Here is a 16,610-nt window from a genome sequence, read left to right on the forward strand (position 1 = left end):
TGTTCATGTTTGTCTTTTTATCAAACACATCTTTCACCTTTTTATAGTCCAAGTCTTCTGGTATGTGGTTTCACAAATTCTTTTAATGAAGTGAAATTTAGGAGGGGGGTGGCAAACAGACCCACCAAAAGCTTTGTTTTCAATAAGCCCTGGACTCTGAGGCAGAAGGCCAGCTTCTTACTCCAGCTCTCATTAATTACAGCCTTAGTCAACCCAGCAAACTCTCTGGGATTCAGTTTTTTGATATAAAATGAGACGGCGAGGCTGGATTATTGATTCTTGAGCTTGGCTGTGCAGCAGACTCCTTTGAGGGCCTTTTGACAAAATAGCAGTGTCCAAGTCCTAGCCCCCAAGATGTATTTTAAGTGGTCTGGGAGGATGTCCTGGCATCAATATTTTTTAAGTCTCCCAAGTGATTCCAGTGTGCAATCAAGACTGAGATCCATTGGATAAAATCATTCCTAAGGTCTACTTTATCAAAAAAATCGAATTCATTTTTCCATGTTTTGGCTGTCGTCATTTGGCCTTGTCCTAAGTGATGGATAGATCAGACACAGTAAATGCACAGGAATTCAGAAAGAAAAAAACAAAAGCTGTTCCCTTTTAATCTTTGCAGCTAGATACTCATGGGGTGGACAGATCCTACACGCTTAGTATTTCTTTAGGACTTTTATGGGGAAGGCTTCTTCTCTTCCTCTCATGTATCCTCCCACATACAGGATGCTCAATTAGTATCAAACTCTATCAAATGAGGTAATGGTTTACTGGTTGACAAATTTGGAAGAACAAACCTTACTCGCTTGGCTTAGCTCCCTCTGTCTCTTGGGAATGAGCCAACCACAGAAAACAGAAGTTCTGACCCAGTTATCTACAGTCTGTGCACCGGAAATTGTCCCAATGCAATTCCCCTTCTAATTCTGACGTTCGGAATCTGGAAGTTCACCTGTCAGCAAATACAAGGAACATCCTCTAATTTAGCTTTTGTTAGAAACAGTGATACTTATTCTTGTCTTATTTCTCAACAGATTCAGATACTTATTCTTGTCTTATTTCTCAACAGATTCAGATACTTATTCTTGTCTTATTTCTCAACAGATTCAGAATTTGTGAAAGAAGGAGAATGTTATTTATTGGATCACCTCAGAGATCTCAACAAGGCCTTTTCTATATTAGATAACAATACAGGAACTGCTTAGTGTCATTTGGCAATGTTCAGAACAAAAGAACAAATAAATAGTACAGCTGTTATAGAATGAATGCTTATAGCCTCTGCCCACTCCTCCATTCATAAGTTGAAATCCTAGCTCCCAATGTATCAGGGATTATATTAGGTGTCCCAGTGGCATATGTGAGGGCACATCATTAGAGCAGCCCTCCATAAACTGGGAGTAGCCAGAAGTCAGTCATGCTTACAACTTAATCTGGGACTTCTAGCCTGCATAACTATGAGATATATTATCTGTTATCTAAGTCACCTAATCTATGGTATATTTATTAAAGCAGACCAAAGTGGCTAATAGTAGCACTACAAGTTATACTCTAGGACTATATTTTAAACAAAATCTTATAAATCTTGCTGCAAATTAGAGTTTCTCACTGTGAATTTTAGGCAAGGAAATTCTTCTTTAAAAATCATGTTATTGAGATATGGTGGACAAACAAAAAATATTGTGCATATTTAATGTATACTTGAAAAGTTTGGAGATAAGCATATAGCCATGAAACTATCACCACCATCTACCCATGCATATCCATTACCTCCAAAAGTTTGCACCAGATAATTCTATTGTGGATAATTCTATCATGTATTCTAGGAATCTGAGCAGCATTCCTGGTCTTCACTAATAGATGTAAAGAGCACCCTCCAGTTGTGATAAACAAAAATGCCTTCAGACGTTGTCAAATGTCCCTGAGTAACAAAATGACACAGTATCGAGAACCACTACTTAAATTTCATGTGTCAGTCAGTACAGGAAAGTAAAAGTGTGAAAAGGCAAAACACAAACTACAACAGTCCAAGAGTCTTTAGAATTCAGTAAATCCATCCTTCTGCAATTTTAGATCAGAAATCAGTAACACAAACAATATTTATTGCCAGTCACTTATTAAAGCAGAACCTCTTTTACAATTACCAAACTTGTCAGTGGAAATCCAAATAGAAACATAATCTAGGATTTTTCTAATTGTCTTTTTTTCTCCTGAAAATATTAGTATTTTTTCCGAGCTATGCATCCATATCTCTTAAAAATACAGGGCATAGTTCCTTCAATTCTGTCCTTATAAGATCTGTGAGAAAACTTTAGAAGCTATGTACACTACAAAAGGTAAAAACCACGGTTCCCACCAAAAATATATATCAACAAAAATACATAAAGACAGAATGGTGGCCAAGTATGTGGCAGAAATGAAAGAACTAAAATATTAATTAAAAGTAAGAATCTATCATGTGTCATTGGGCAAAAAAATAAGTAGATATCAATGAAGTCTTGTTTTGCCAATCTACCCTCCATAATAACCCCACTCAAAGAGAGCTTTCTAAAACAATCTGACTTTCTCTCAGTCTGGCTTCAAATTCTTCACAGTCCCACAGTATCCATCACCTTCAAGATAAAAACCAATGTCCTATAATTCCATGCAATGTCTTCCATGAGTGTTTACTGCCTACCTCTCCAGCCTCGTCTCCTTTCCTTCTCCCACACAAAGCTTCACTGTGTACTTCTTGAAGGTCCTGGGACCCCAGAACCCAAGACATCCCAGAACCTATGTTTTATAATAACAATGAAAGTAAGATCAATACACCTGTATGTAACGGATATTAACATCTTTCAGTTGTCAAGTCTAGAGCTGTTCTCTCAGAGACTCACCCAAGCCCAACTCTAGTGCATTCTCACAGCACACTGGATCTCTCCTTCATTGCATTTATCACGACTTTTTTATTTTTATTATTTATTTCTGGGATTATTTTATTAAATCTCTTTCTCTAAACAGACTGTAAGCTTCAATAGGGCAACAAGTGTGTGCTTTTGTAATCCAATATGTCCCCAAAGTTGGTCCTATATATGCCTGCGTAAAATAAGCCAAAAAATGTATGTCAAATAAATGAATGTTCTTTCCTTTCTACATGTCATTCCACAGTGCTATTTCCTATTTGGCATGATTCTCTTTTCTTGACTTCCCTGTTTTCTTTTACAACTCAGCTCCCGGTAGTACCCTTTACCCTGAAATCTTCCTGATCCTTAAGTGCAAGTTAGATACTCCATTTCGGTGCTCATAAAGCACCCTGGACATATGTTTATGTAGCATGTACAACTGACTCTAGTTTTCCATTTACCTGTCTGCCTCTCCAAGTCTCTCACACTAGACTGTGAACTCCTTAGGGAAAGAGCTGTTTCTGCATCTCTCCATGCTCTGCAGGTAGCAGAGAACCTAAGAGAGACTGGGCATTCAGTAATGTCTGAATGTGTCTACATGTGCATCTACTGCATTCTATTACACCGGTTCACACCTGTGGGCAGAAACACATACTGAGGGAAAGATCATAAGGATAAAAGAGCCTGAAATAAAACCCAACATGTAAATTACATTAAAATTTTCCAGAAAGGATTGTGAGCTAACAAAATGGCTTTTTAAAATATTTTATTAATATTCTTGGTGTGCTTTAAGTAAAACAAATTTTAAAATCAATGTCAGAACACTAACTAGAATTTTTAAATAATAAATCAGTTCTAAGTAAATAGAAATTGAATGGTGTACCCACAAATCAAGTCATTTAAAAATATTTTCTCAAGACCCACTCTACCATGCTATTCCATTATAAAAAGGCTACATCTACTTAAGAATCCCCCTGCAAAGATTGTACCTCTATACCTATATAAACAACAATGAGGAGTTCTGTGAATTTCTCCTAGGTTCTTACATTACAAGATAGGAGTCAATTGCTAACACAACTTCATTTTTTCTTAACACATGCTTTATCCCTCCAGACTTCTAAACATTCTTCCAATGATTCCTTAATGAACATAATTAAAACAAGGATGGAAGCTATGTTATTTGGCTACAGTGCACATAACTGACTATATGTTTGCTCTACTTATGAGCTATTCTCAACTAAATCAAGACTATATGAAGTTTTTAAAGAAACATAAAATTTAATGATCAAGAAGCTACCCTTGTTTCTACCTTACAACTTTATTTAAAATGAAAAACCAATGAAGAGAGGGGAGGGTAGAGACCAGGTCTAAAGAAGCATAATAGGAGAAGACTCAATTTCATTCCAACATGGATTTCTCATTGTCAGATCAACTATTACTGAACAACAACAATGGGATTACACTTACTCTGAAAAAAACTTTTTTTCACTTTTTCTATATCTTAACAAATGAGATCAAAATACTCTTCAATAAGCTGTCTTTTTCTAGACACTACTTACACATTCAGTCCATGATCTCAACTCTTATCCAACCTGGGCTAAAACCCCAGAGGCCAATAGACAGTCTCATTACTGTCTGGTGGGTCTCTAGGCTTCAATTTCCAATCTTTAAGTTCCCTCTGGAAGAACCAGATTTTCTTTTCCCTGCTTCAAGTGGAGAGGCTATCTGTGAAAAGGTTTGTTGCTGTTGCTATGTTTTATCTAAAATTTATCTGATTTGCAACAAAAGGCTGATAGTTCTTTATCTTCACATTCCATTATCTCACCTGAAAATTCCTTATTGTTGTGTTCTTTTACTCTTCAATGTTATCTTCAACACTGTAAGTCTTCAGTAATGTCTCTTAAAAACAAAAGTATTCATTTCAGGCCCTCCCTGGTGACATTGCAAGCAGCAGGGGGGGGGGGGGGGGGTTAAAGCACAGCACTAAGAAGCTAAAGCCACTTCAGCACCAGTTCCATCCCAGCCCTGGAGATGACACAATGGCGCGGCAGACCTCTCCTGATCCACCCACACTCCCCTCAGCAGTGTACTTCATCAGTCTGCTCCCCACTCTGTCTCTGGTGAATCCTCTCACCACCCCTGCACCTCTGGCCTATACCCCAGTTCTGTATGCATAAACGAAAATAAATCTAAAAAAAAAAGTATTCATTTCTAAGCAAACTTTTTCCATGTTCCCATCATCAACATGTGTTTATTCTAAGGGTAAACTAATGATAAATAGATTATAATTAACTCATTACTAGTTTACTACCACTAAACAGTGTGTCGTGTTTTATTACATAGGCAAATAAGAAAACAAACTGCAGAGGAATGCTTAAGTCATTATCAAGTTTAAAACTAGGCTTTCAATTCATCTAATTCTGATTTTGTCATAAAAGCACATCACTAATCTATGTTCAATGTTTTCTTGGTTATATACACATTTATCCAAATTTCAAGCAATTTCAGCAAAATGACTTACAAAAATTCTATATTTGGTCACATAGTAAGACTACCACAGATGATTTGAGATGTGTGATTGTTAATGGGTAAAAGGTAATTTTGCAACTATGAATACATTTCTGCCTCATGAAGGACAGATACCACAAAGCATACATACACACATGTATGTGTGTGTGCGTGTGTGTGTGTAAAATCAGGTAACTACTGGAAAAAGTCAAATTTTGTAAAACTATTCATGTGTTCATTCTACTATATGACAAAAACTATTACTGAATGCTAACCATTCAATGGAAAACAGAACTGTTTTACCTTTTTAATATTGGTGTTCAAATGGGAATAGTTAGACAAAGTAAACAAACAGGTATACAAAAAAGGTAATCATAACTAAAAGGAAATAACCAAGATTCTGTTACAAAGACTAGAGAGGGTCTACTCTGGCTAGGATGGTTGGGAAAGCCTTCTGTGAAGAGGTAGAACTTCAGAAGAGATCTGAGGGACAAGAATGGTATTTACTAGAAACTCATAGGCTGGAAGGCTGGGGGTCAAGAGGAAGAAATCAAGGAATGTGAGAATATCAAGGCAGAGACAACAGCAGGAAATTATAAATTCCATAAATTTTTATACCAAAAAGTAGAAACAAATTTTCAAATTAAATACACAAGCAACCACGCAGTAATAATTAAAGGATCGAATTAATGCAGCAAAGAATGCTGTATTTTTGACAGTTGATTGCTGCTTGAAGCCTGACCTGCTGTTCGTTGTCTCGGTGCACTTTGGAGTGTCAGCCCTGAACACTTTTTTCATAAAATTTTTTAGAAAAAGTAAATACAAAAAGTTTTCATCAAACCAGATGCTGTACCTTTATGATCTACAAATTTATGGGATACAGGTTAAAATTTAAAATTTTTCTTTCTAAATCTTCATATTCACAGCATTTGAACTCAGTGCTCTGATTACACACTCTTTCTAGGACATAAAAACCCAAACATGCAAAGAATCTTAAACTTTATTCATCAATTTGCCATTGGAAATGGCACTCTTGTAATGATTCCTGAGCCCTCTGTGTGCCACTGATAGAAGAAATGAGGGGAGCAGGGTTTTGACCCCCTACGAAGGGAGGTACAGATAAGGGGGGGGAAAGGTGAAGCACACTGAGCAGATTTCCTAGATCTGTCTTCCAAAAGGGCCTAAAAGCAGTAACATCCCAGAGCAATAGACACACTGAAAGCCGAGATAATGTTTTCCATACCATTCCTTACTAAAGGAGCCTGGGCTGCTTTCCAAAAATAGACAATCTTGTCTGGGACAAGGCGATTACTAGGTAAACCTGGCACATCTTACTCTAGAAAAGCAGGCAACTGGTCAAAAGACGATAGGAAACGGTCAAAAGGGCACAAGAGTCAGCTGGAATGGGTTCTAATTGGCCAAAATTAAGACAATTTGAGCATCAGAAAGAATTATAACTAAAACATAGCAAATAGAAAAGAATCAAATTGTCTCTAGTAATATTTTTAAAAGGGATGCAGTAGAAAAGAGAAATCTGTTCTTTACCAAAAAAATGCCATCAAGTGGTAGAAGAAAAAGAATTAGAAGATCACTGTTTTGCAACCTCCAATGTATTAAGTGATTCTTGTAAAACTCTTGAGTTGATATGAAAATCACTAGTTAAAGACTGTTGGGGAACAAAATATTCACTCAGTGCCAAAGTATCACCCCACAGATTATTAAAAAACAAAAGGAACAAAAAGAGTAAATTAGAAAGGGGATAATGGACATATTTTTCACCTTAGCACTCCCAACAGTGGAAGAACCTGATCTCAATTCTATTGTCTCCTCACATGATGCTATAACAAGAATACAATATAATCTATAAAATAACCCCACAAAAGTGTTTAGCCTAAATCTAATCATGAGAAAACATTAGACAGATTTAAAATATGGAATATGGTTAATTCTACAATTAACCTGTACTCTTCAAAATTTCCAATGTCATTTCAAAAAAAAGTATGATTTTTCTAGAATGATTAAAAGACTAAGGTGATTTAGTAGTGAAATGCAACATATGAATTTTCCTGGACCCTGGATCAAAAGAGAGTCAGGTATAAAAGTCATTTTTTGACAATTACAGAAACAGTATCTTAAAGGGTATTACTGAATTAGTGCTCATTATCTTAGGTGTGATATAGGGTCATTATATAGGAAAATGCACATATTCTTAAGAAAGAATTGCTGAAACATTTAGGTGTGAGGTGTCATGAGGTCTGAAACCCACTTTTAAATGGGTTAGGGAAAAGGAAGTTTTTGCAGATAGAATGATATATAGTAAATATTTGAGTCTCTCAAAATTGTTTGGGATATACGAAATTATTACATTCTTAGTATTATTTCACTGGTCTTTTACAATGAGATACAGAGGAAGATTCTATATACCAAAACACCTAGCTTTAAATGGACAAACAAGCGCTGGGGGTGTTCAGGCATTTGTCCTGACTGGACTGTGTAGAGGCGTGGTGCCGCACAGTTTGAAGGATTTATTTACACATTCTTGGCACTCCAAATTATTGCAAGAGTTTGCCAGTGTGTTTACAGAATACTGATAAATATCAGAAAATTTAAGGACAAACCAACAAAAAGAACAGAAGAAATATGAAATAAAAACTCTGTGAATTTCAATAGTAACTCGCAAAAGCTACACTTATGTCTCCTTTGCTCATCAGCATTTAGCAGCCAGGCTCTTCCATTCTGACAATTGGGCCATTTTTCTTTACAAAGTCAGTGTTCCAAAGGATGGCCAAGTCTCACCACGGGATCCTGACCAGACTTCTAAATCATTAAAGCTAAACATGCTCAGTGTCATTTTAACATACTGCAAGTTTTGTGATATTCTCGTGCTCTGAAGTTTGCTGTCCCGTGTCTGAGATATATGATAGGTCTAGTAAATGGTACAGCTGACTGACCAGTACCCACTGGGATCAAGGGGGGAAAACAGTGGAGCAGGAAAGCAGGGACCATAGCACAAAATAATCAACTATTTAAAGAAAGAAATTTTGCCCTCAGTGATAATGCTAAGCAAAGTCAGTCCAAACACTGAATGACTGCACTCATCTGCGGAATATAAAAGAGCAAAGTAAACTGCCCAACAATATAACTCTTAGACCCTGACACCAAAACAGTGGTTATCAGGGGTGGGGGAGAAGAACCGGGGAATGGGACAGGCAGAGGGGAACAATCTGACAGTGGTGAATGGTAACAGAACTTTGGTGCTGGGCGAAATACAGTGTATACATTTATCAGTTGAGAAACTAATACACCTGAAACTTAAATAGAATTGTAGGCCAAGGACACATCAATTAAAAGAAAAAATAATATAGCTAATTACCACATAGTAACTATTACTAAATACACCATGAAGGTAATGAAAAAAAAAAAAAAAACCTAAACAATTTCTAAATGTATGTTTTTACTGTTTTTGTTGTTTTAAAATGTCTAACTGAACAAGTAAGTACTCTGATCATAAACTGACTACGATATATGATAGGTCTAGTAAATGGTACCAGGATATTTGTGTAAAGGGAAGGAGCTGGCATTGGGGCCTTTGATGATCATCATGCTGTATGGCTGCTATTGTTATTACCCCCTAATTAGAAGTGACTAAACTAAGAGACACAGGTTAGCTTCCCGCAACCACATAACTAGTATAGCTAGAATTCAAAGTCCAGCTCCAATCTGCCCTCCACATAAAGACATTATCTTGTATTTCCATTGTTTTTGTTTGGGAGAAGAGTCTGATGCCACTCTTTAAATGAACACCTGTACCAAGTACCTTCTTGTGTTCTTTAATCTTAACAACTCTGTGAAATAGGATTTTAATTCTATGTTGTAGAAGCTAATACTGAGCCATGATAAGTCCATAACCTGCCCAAAGTTACACTGTCAATAAAAAAAAGGAAGAACCAGAACTCACACCCAACTGTGTCTGACCCCATGGTTCTTATCCTTTCCAGGATTACACTCTGCCTTCGGATTACATTCTGCCTCCCATATACTATGTACAGGCCATTTCTCTTCTTTCAAGAAAGCATATCCTCTACTAGATAATTTTGGGTTGTTAAACAAGTGTCCCTATATTTATTAGTAATGAGTAACAATTTCTCTGAAAATATTCTTCTTCGTAATGAACATTAAATATGAGCACAAACTTAGCAGGAATTCATCACAGAGTGGTCCTTAAAAGTTATTTGGATCAAACCCTAAGTTTAACATACTTGAAAACCAGTAATAATATGACACATATACAAACCTTTAAAAAAAAAAAAAAAAAAGGAGGGTGGCTGTACCAGTTAGGGATCAGTTAAGTACAAAACATGACTGAAGATTCATATTATACAAATACATTACTAAAAGTTTTAAAGTAGTTTTGTAGAGTTTGCAACCACTCCAAAAACAGTCAAACTGCCTATAACTGTGCTCTGTTAAGATGAGGAACCTCTCTCATTTTTCCTATTTGCCTAAAACCTATTAGTTCCAAAACTAATTGAAAACAATTAAAATGATCCTCACTGTACCTCAAGTGGAACCAAGAGTCCCAGAGCCCTGGTTTCCAAGTGTCTGTTTAGATTCTGATACACAGCTCCTGTACATGGCCAGAGCTGTTTCCTAATCTACAAAACAGACAGTAACCTGAAATAAGGAAAGCACCCACCTCGAAACATTGTTGTGTGAGTCAATGAGCTAACATGCAAGATCACAAGGGTGCCTGCATGTAAACACTTGTATGTTACTTGTTTTTACTGCAATTGTGTCCTAGACTGAAGCACCACTTGGTTAGAAAAACTTACCTATCAGCTTTTTCTCTCTCTGGAAAAATTCTGAGGAACCTCTCACTCAGAGCTTGATCTTACACTTGTCCTTGCCACATCTGAGTCCTCTTCCTTCAGCTACTTGTCATGGTTAAGAACCCTTATTCTCAGGAAAAAGCTTCAGTTGAGTTTCCTCTTCCAGCCAAACTACCACTCCATTTTTCGTTGTAATGGTTTTTCACTGTCAAACATCTTAAATATATTTTTGTAGTTACTATTATTGAGATGATTGAGATGTCCCTTAGGGAAACCAGCTGGCATTACTATAGGGAAGTCAGATCTTGATTACGTGAATTTCCCCAATGTGGCATAGAGTAGAAAGACAGAATAATACAAAAACCACCATACTAATATAATTATTAACAGAGAAATGTATATTTGCCTAAAGGTCCTGACAGATAAATTCTCTAATGAGCACCTTCTTTCCCTAGAAGAAATTCAAAAGTAGAGAGGGAAAAGAAGGCAAATTATAACCTAATGTTTGCTGCGAAGGTCAGTTTATAAGGACCAGATATTCAATCTTCCAGTTAATGTACCACCTTCTCTCAACAGCCCTGAAAATTAAAAAAACAAACAAAAAAAAAACTTCCAAACTCTGCCTCGCCAATGCCAATTTTTCTATATTCCCAAGATGCCCATCCACCTTCTGCTGTTAGTCTTTCTTTAGATATGTTAATATCATCTATTAGACTACATCAAGTCCCACTCTTCCTGCTTTCAATCTGAGAGAGACAGACATGTTTTAAGATATCTTCTGCAGAAAAATGAGCTCATCTATCATGTGACTTTATGAAAGCAACTGAGTTCTCCTGGTGGCACCCACAGTATCCCACGTACGCCCCCTCACTTCCACTCTATCTAACCTCCTAATCACCTTCTCTTCCTCAACCCTTAACTCAGATTTCATATCCACGACATTCAGTGACTCTTTACAGTTCGTGTCCTATGTATTTCACTATTATAACAGATACAACACCATCCCTTTCTTAAAAACTTTCCCTATCACTGGCTCTAGTGAAGCCAAAAAATCGCTGGTTTTGCCCATTATTTTTATATTGTTCTACAGTATCTACAGTGGCCAAGATTCTAGGTCTCAGCCATAGATCCAATTTCAGGCTCTGTTCTGTACTAGCTCTGCACCTTTGGGAAAGTTACTTAACTTTCCAAGGTCTTTTTCCTCAAGTGTAAAATATACATAATGACATAATTGACTAAGAGCATAATTAGCTTAGGCTTGCAAAAAGTAACTACTCAATTGATACTGTTATCTCTTGTCTAATTCTCATAACCACTCAATTGATACTGTTATCTCTTGTCTAATTCTCACTCCTAGCATAGTTTTGTTTTTTTCTGCTTTGATGGATTCCCCATCTCAAATAGTTTGACTAATACTACAATTAAGTACATTACTAAAGTTATTGTTGTCAACCTAAACCTTTCATCCACTTCTTCAATAATAAAGAAAATCACTGCTTGTATGTTTCAACAGTATCTAAGAATTAACTTGCTGAAAACTGATTTCATCTTTGCATACGTTCCTAAAATGCTCCCTTGGCTTCTGTAACACACACGTTTCAGGTTTTCCTTTTCCGGCCATCTCTTCTCAGACTGTGCATCCAGACTCTAAATGTTAGTGTGCCAAGAGGAAAGCCTAGGGTTTCATTTGTCATACTACAGTCTCCACCTTGGTGATCTCATTATGCTTCATCAAGGCTACAACGGCAAAATGACTTCCACAGTATATCTAGTGTGGATCTCTCCTCTGATTTCTAGATTCCCATGTCCATTTGATATCACCATGTGATAAAGCAGCTTAAGCTCAGTAAATCCAAAGTTAGCTTCACAGTATTCCTGGACTCATGATTCAAAACTGAATTCATGATTCATGATAACCAAACCGAGTTATCCAGTGTTATGTTGCTATTAAGTGTCTGTGTGGCATCATTATCCATTCAAGTTTTATACAGTAGAATTCTAGAAGTCTAAGTCATTCTTTATAACCTTTCCCACCAAATCTAATCTATTCCAATTTCCCTTACATAAATTTCATTTTACTGCATGAATATCAGTCCGTTTTTTAAACTGATACAAAATAATTTCCCTTGTAGGTTTCATTCTCAATTGCCCGGTCCATTACTATAATGTCCAAGGTCTCTATCAATAGAAACTTCAGGCTTCTCATCTTTTCTGTTCATATCTGTCCAATATCTCAACCATCTAGTTTCCTATTCCTTCTAAATACTCCAGTCACAGAACTATTTTATATATATCTGCATATAATTTATTCTTTTCCATCCTTTTCCCCCTATGTCTTTTTTTCTCTCAAAGTCTTCTTGGAACTCTTCACTCAAAAATTTGACTCATTATTACTTTTTAGGTTTATTTATTTATTTATTTACGCATACAAGAGCTGGGATGTAGGACAGAGGTGGTAGAGGGGGGAGGAGGAAATTCACTAGAAACAGAGTGGGGTGCAGAAGAGGTGGATCTACTGAAATACACTGCTGAGGGGAGCAGCAGAGGACACAGAAAAGGTCTGCTGTGCTGTGTGGATCAGCTACCTGGTCAAGGATCAAACTTGTGCTGTAGTAACTGGTAGTGCTGAGACTCACCCCCTTGTGCCACCACAGAGGCCCTCTCTATTACTCCTTACTGGGAAAAAAATAAACATATATGCATAGGGCCATTATTTATTCAGTCCACCAAAACATGCTATAGTTTTCCTCCCAAACATGGTCCTCAAAATCTATCACTACCTAAATATATTATTTCCCTTAATAATGATTATATGAAGTGCTGCATCTATGAATGTACACATTTTATATCTTTTATGAAAATGTATATACTTTCAATTTTTTTTATTTCTTAAGTCTAGTAACAATCATAGAAAGCTGAACTTCTTTATTTGTTCTAATTTTCCTCTCTCTAGCACCAAGGTAGTCCTTATTTAAGCATTTTTTAATTTGGTTAACGAGCGGATAGTTCTCTCAGTCATGTCATTAATAATTTTAAAGGAATAATAATTTCTTAAAAAACAGAATAAAGGGCATGACCCAGGTATGTTAATATTTGTATTCCTCATTTCCATAATAATGTCTCATAAAGCAATGGTGCTCAAAAGATATTCAAAAGAATTTTGCTTTGGACTGATGCTGCAAGGTTCGAGAATGTCAAAAAGAAAGCAAAACTTCCCAAATATATTACATCTTCTTTTCAAGCAAAGTGATATTTGGGCTAAAAAGATGGCTGGTAACCAGTAGAGGTGAGGTACCAAGTGCTTGCCGCTCTAAGTAAAATGAAGTTCCTCATGAATGTGATCACTGAATCACTGCCAATGGAGGAAACTTGGAGGCCTGGAGGGGTGCCAAAGACTGGGGAAGATCAAATAAATGTACTTCTGGTTAAAAAATAGAAAAGAAAAAGTTGTTAATAATAGTCCAGTACACTCAAGCCAGTCCTTTCCTAAAACCAGTTTACTGAAAAATTAGTTGCCATTCACCTAGAAAAGAAAATGGTAAGCATTTGTGGAATCAACCTGAATTTATACCAGACTAATCTTTTTTAGGAGAGTGTGTTTATACATAGAGCATACATCAAAGCAGTAATAACAATATGTTGTTAGTATTTCAACAAGGTATTTGACAAGATCCTCATTATACCCATAGCGATAAGTATAATGATAATAATGGTGGTTAGGTAATAGTTTGAACAACCATAACAAGTGTTCATTAATGAATGAATTGCTATCAGCCTAAAAGGGAAGCTTCAGGACTCCCATCTGTGGATTTCTCCTGTTCAACAATTATCTGTAATTTGGAAGAAGATGTATAATACTATTGCTGACATCCAATATGTGGTTGACAGGAAACTACAAGTCACAGGGGGCTCATAACCTATCTTATGAAAGAAGCAGAATCTAAAAACACAAAGACAAGACAGGAAAAAAATGGGCTAATTCCAGTAAAATGGAATTTAAGAGGAAAAAATATCTAAGGAATCAATCAATACCAGTGTCCAAAAATAGACATTATAAAACTGAGATGGGCAGGCACTGTGACTTAACTGCCACAGATATAAGACGAGCAAAAAGAATGCTTTAAATGACAGCAAGCTAAGTTCAATCTGACAGCAGCAAGCTCAATATGATGCAGATCTCAGAAAAGCTAATGTGATGCTAGCTGCAGTGGTAGTAGTATCTCAAACATGGGAGATTACAGTCCTGTTCAGCTCTGGGACTGATCAGACCATAACTGGGATATTGTATGCCCTTCTTGGGGGGGGGGGTGTCACAGTTTTCAAAGGATCCTAATCATGCTGGCACATGTTCAGAACGGATCAACCAATATGGTTAGGAGCCTGACTATTCTTCCATAAAAGGAAAGGCAGGAAAGAATGGAGATTTATAAATAGGACAAAATGATGCCTTGAGACGAAAATGATAACTACCTTCAGTCAGTCATTCAACAAACTTATTTCAGGCCAGACACTGTGACAAAGACTGGGTCTGGAGAGAAGACAATCTCTGTGAGAAATTTATGTCTATCTGAAGAGTTGAAATAGTCATGATCTAATAAAGAATTAGACTATTCTATGATTTCCTATGGCAGAAGTAGCACCAGTGGGGAAAAGTTAGAAAGTAGCCATATAAGGAAGAGTATTTTAAGGGGGCAAAGCTGTATGTTGGAGAAAAAAGCTACCTGAAAAGACTGAGTTTCCCATCAGTAACAGTGTAGTCAGAGGGCACAATGCTGAAATAAGACAGGCACTGAACTGTATTGTCTTTTACAGTCCCCACATGCTAGCTGTGGATGTACCTTTCCCCAAGAAATGGACTCTCACACCTTACTTGTTTGCTTCAGCATCACAGGTTTCCTACAGTCGATATTTCCAACGTGGTACCCTGTCCCTCACTGAAGTGATGTTTTATAATTGGAAACTGATTTGAGAGCAAAAGGAAGACTGAGCTATAGGAAGAAACTGACCCACAGAACAGGAAAATGAATCTGTCCAATGTGCCTTGGGTTTGCAAAGAAAATTCAAGAATTCTCTATCCTCTATGTCATAAATTCAACTAAAATATCTTATTGTGTTCGATTCATGTAAATAAGGATTTGTTAGGTACCGCATCCCTTGTTGGGAGCCATTTTTCTCTAACCAAGAAGGAAAAATAATTTTAAGATCACTTCAAAAATTTGAAAGCATTCCAAAAACCTATGTTATCAGGCTATGTAGGAACTAAGTTTAGACTGTATTTCTAAAAAGAAATGATTCATCAGCTATCGCAGGCCAAATACTATGAACTAATCAAATTGTGGAATTCTGATTAAATGGCTACTTAAGTTTAATCTATTTAAACATCACAGGCAGGATATGCAAAGAGAAAAGGCCTACACCATTAGATTCTGAGTTTTATAAATTGGTTTAAGATTATTTAAGCTTACTTTCAATCATTTTATTTTATAATGGCAAGTATACAGGCTCTCTCTGCTGCAATTGGGTATGTAAGGAGTTCACCCTTCCACACTGCTAATATTAACTTCTTGGAAGCCGTCCCTCCCACTTGAGCACTTTCTCAATTTGGATACAATAAAAAGACCACAATTCGATTTCCACGGGCTCTTTCTTTTAAATAGCAGCTGGGAAAGACAAAAGTGAAGAGTGAAAGAGGAACATCTTCAGCCACCACCCCTGAAAAAAGGCTTTCCCTCGTGTTGCCGTCAACTCTGCTGGTTCTCTACCATTTCTCAACACACTGCCAGGTCGTTAAAGAAGAAAAAGAAGCACACAATTCTAGTTTTCCTGGGACGGGAAGATACCCTTTATAGTAGAAGTGGCTAGAGCTTGGAGTACCCAGGGGATCTCGTCTCGTTGCCAGGCAGCGCCAACCCCAGCAGTCCAGTGCCAGGGCACCTCCCGGCGGCCAGGACCCCGGGACGGCCCGGCCCGGCCCGAGCCCCCGCGATCGCCGAGTCCCAGGGCGACCCCGGACCGCCCCGCGGGCGCCCCGGGACCGCGGCAGAAGGCGGGGAGACGCGGCTCGACTTACAGTGACACCATCCTAGGTGACAGCACCAGTGCAGCTTGAAGCACTTGCCGTGGCTGTGCGTGGCACAGATGGAGAGCCCATCGCACGGCTGGAAGTCGGGTCTGCGGGCGGCACAACTCCGCGCCAGGGCCTGAGCCTCGTCCACTTTCTCGCTCTTCCAGCCCCGCTCGGGCGCGGGCGCCGCCGCCGCACTCATTTCCTCGCCCTCCACCGAGCCAAGACCGGAGCCAGGGAGAAGCGGCGTCTGGGCGGGCAGGAAGCCGAGTCGGCTGCGGACGCGGGAGGGCGCGGCGCACGGAGGGCGCGGGAGTCACGCCAGCGCGTGGCGGCGGC

The 16,610-nt window shown here is 37.9% G+C and overlaps 1 protein-coding gene across 1 annotated transcript in view; it reads right to left on the reverse strand.

Moving 5' to 3' along the window:
- Positions 1–16,599, reverse strand: part of LOC101627452 (chromosome unknown open reading frame, human C3orf70) — a 35,789-nt gene extending 19,190 nt beyond the window's left edge. The window contains exon 1 of the mRNA XM_004675055.2: positions 16,278–16,599. Coding sequence (XP_004675112.1) covers positions 16,278–16,473 — 196 coding nt within the window. The 5' untranslated portion in view covers positions 16,474–16,599. The remainder of the gene's footprint in view (positions 1–16,277) is intronic.
- Positions 16,600–16,610: the final 11 nt, after the last annotated feature.

The sequence above is a fragment of the Condylura cristata genome, unplaced genomic scaffold (assembly GCF_000260355.1).
Source record: "Condylura cristata isolate star-nosed mole 26May11 unplaced genomic scaffold, ConCri1.0 scaffold00003, whole genome shotgun sequence".
In the NCBI taxonomy this organism is placed as follows: Eukaryota; Metazoa; Chordata; class Mammalia; order Eulipotyphla; family Talpidae; genus Condylura; species Condylura cristata.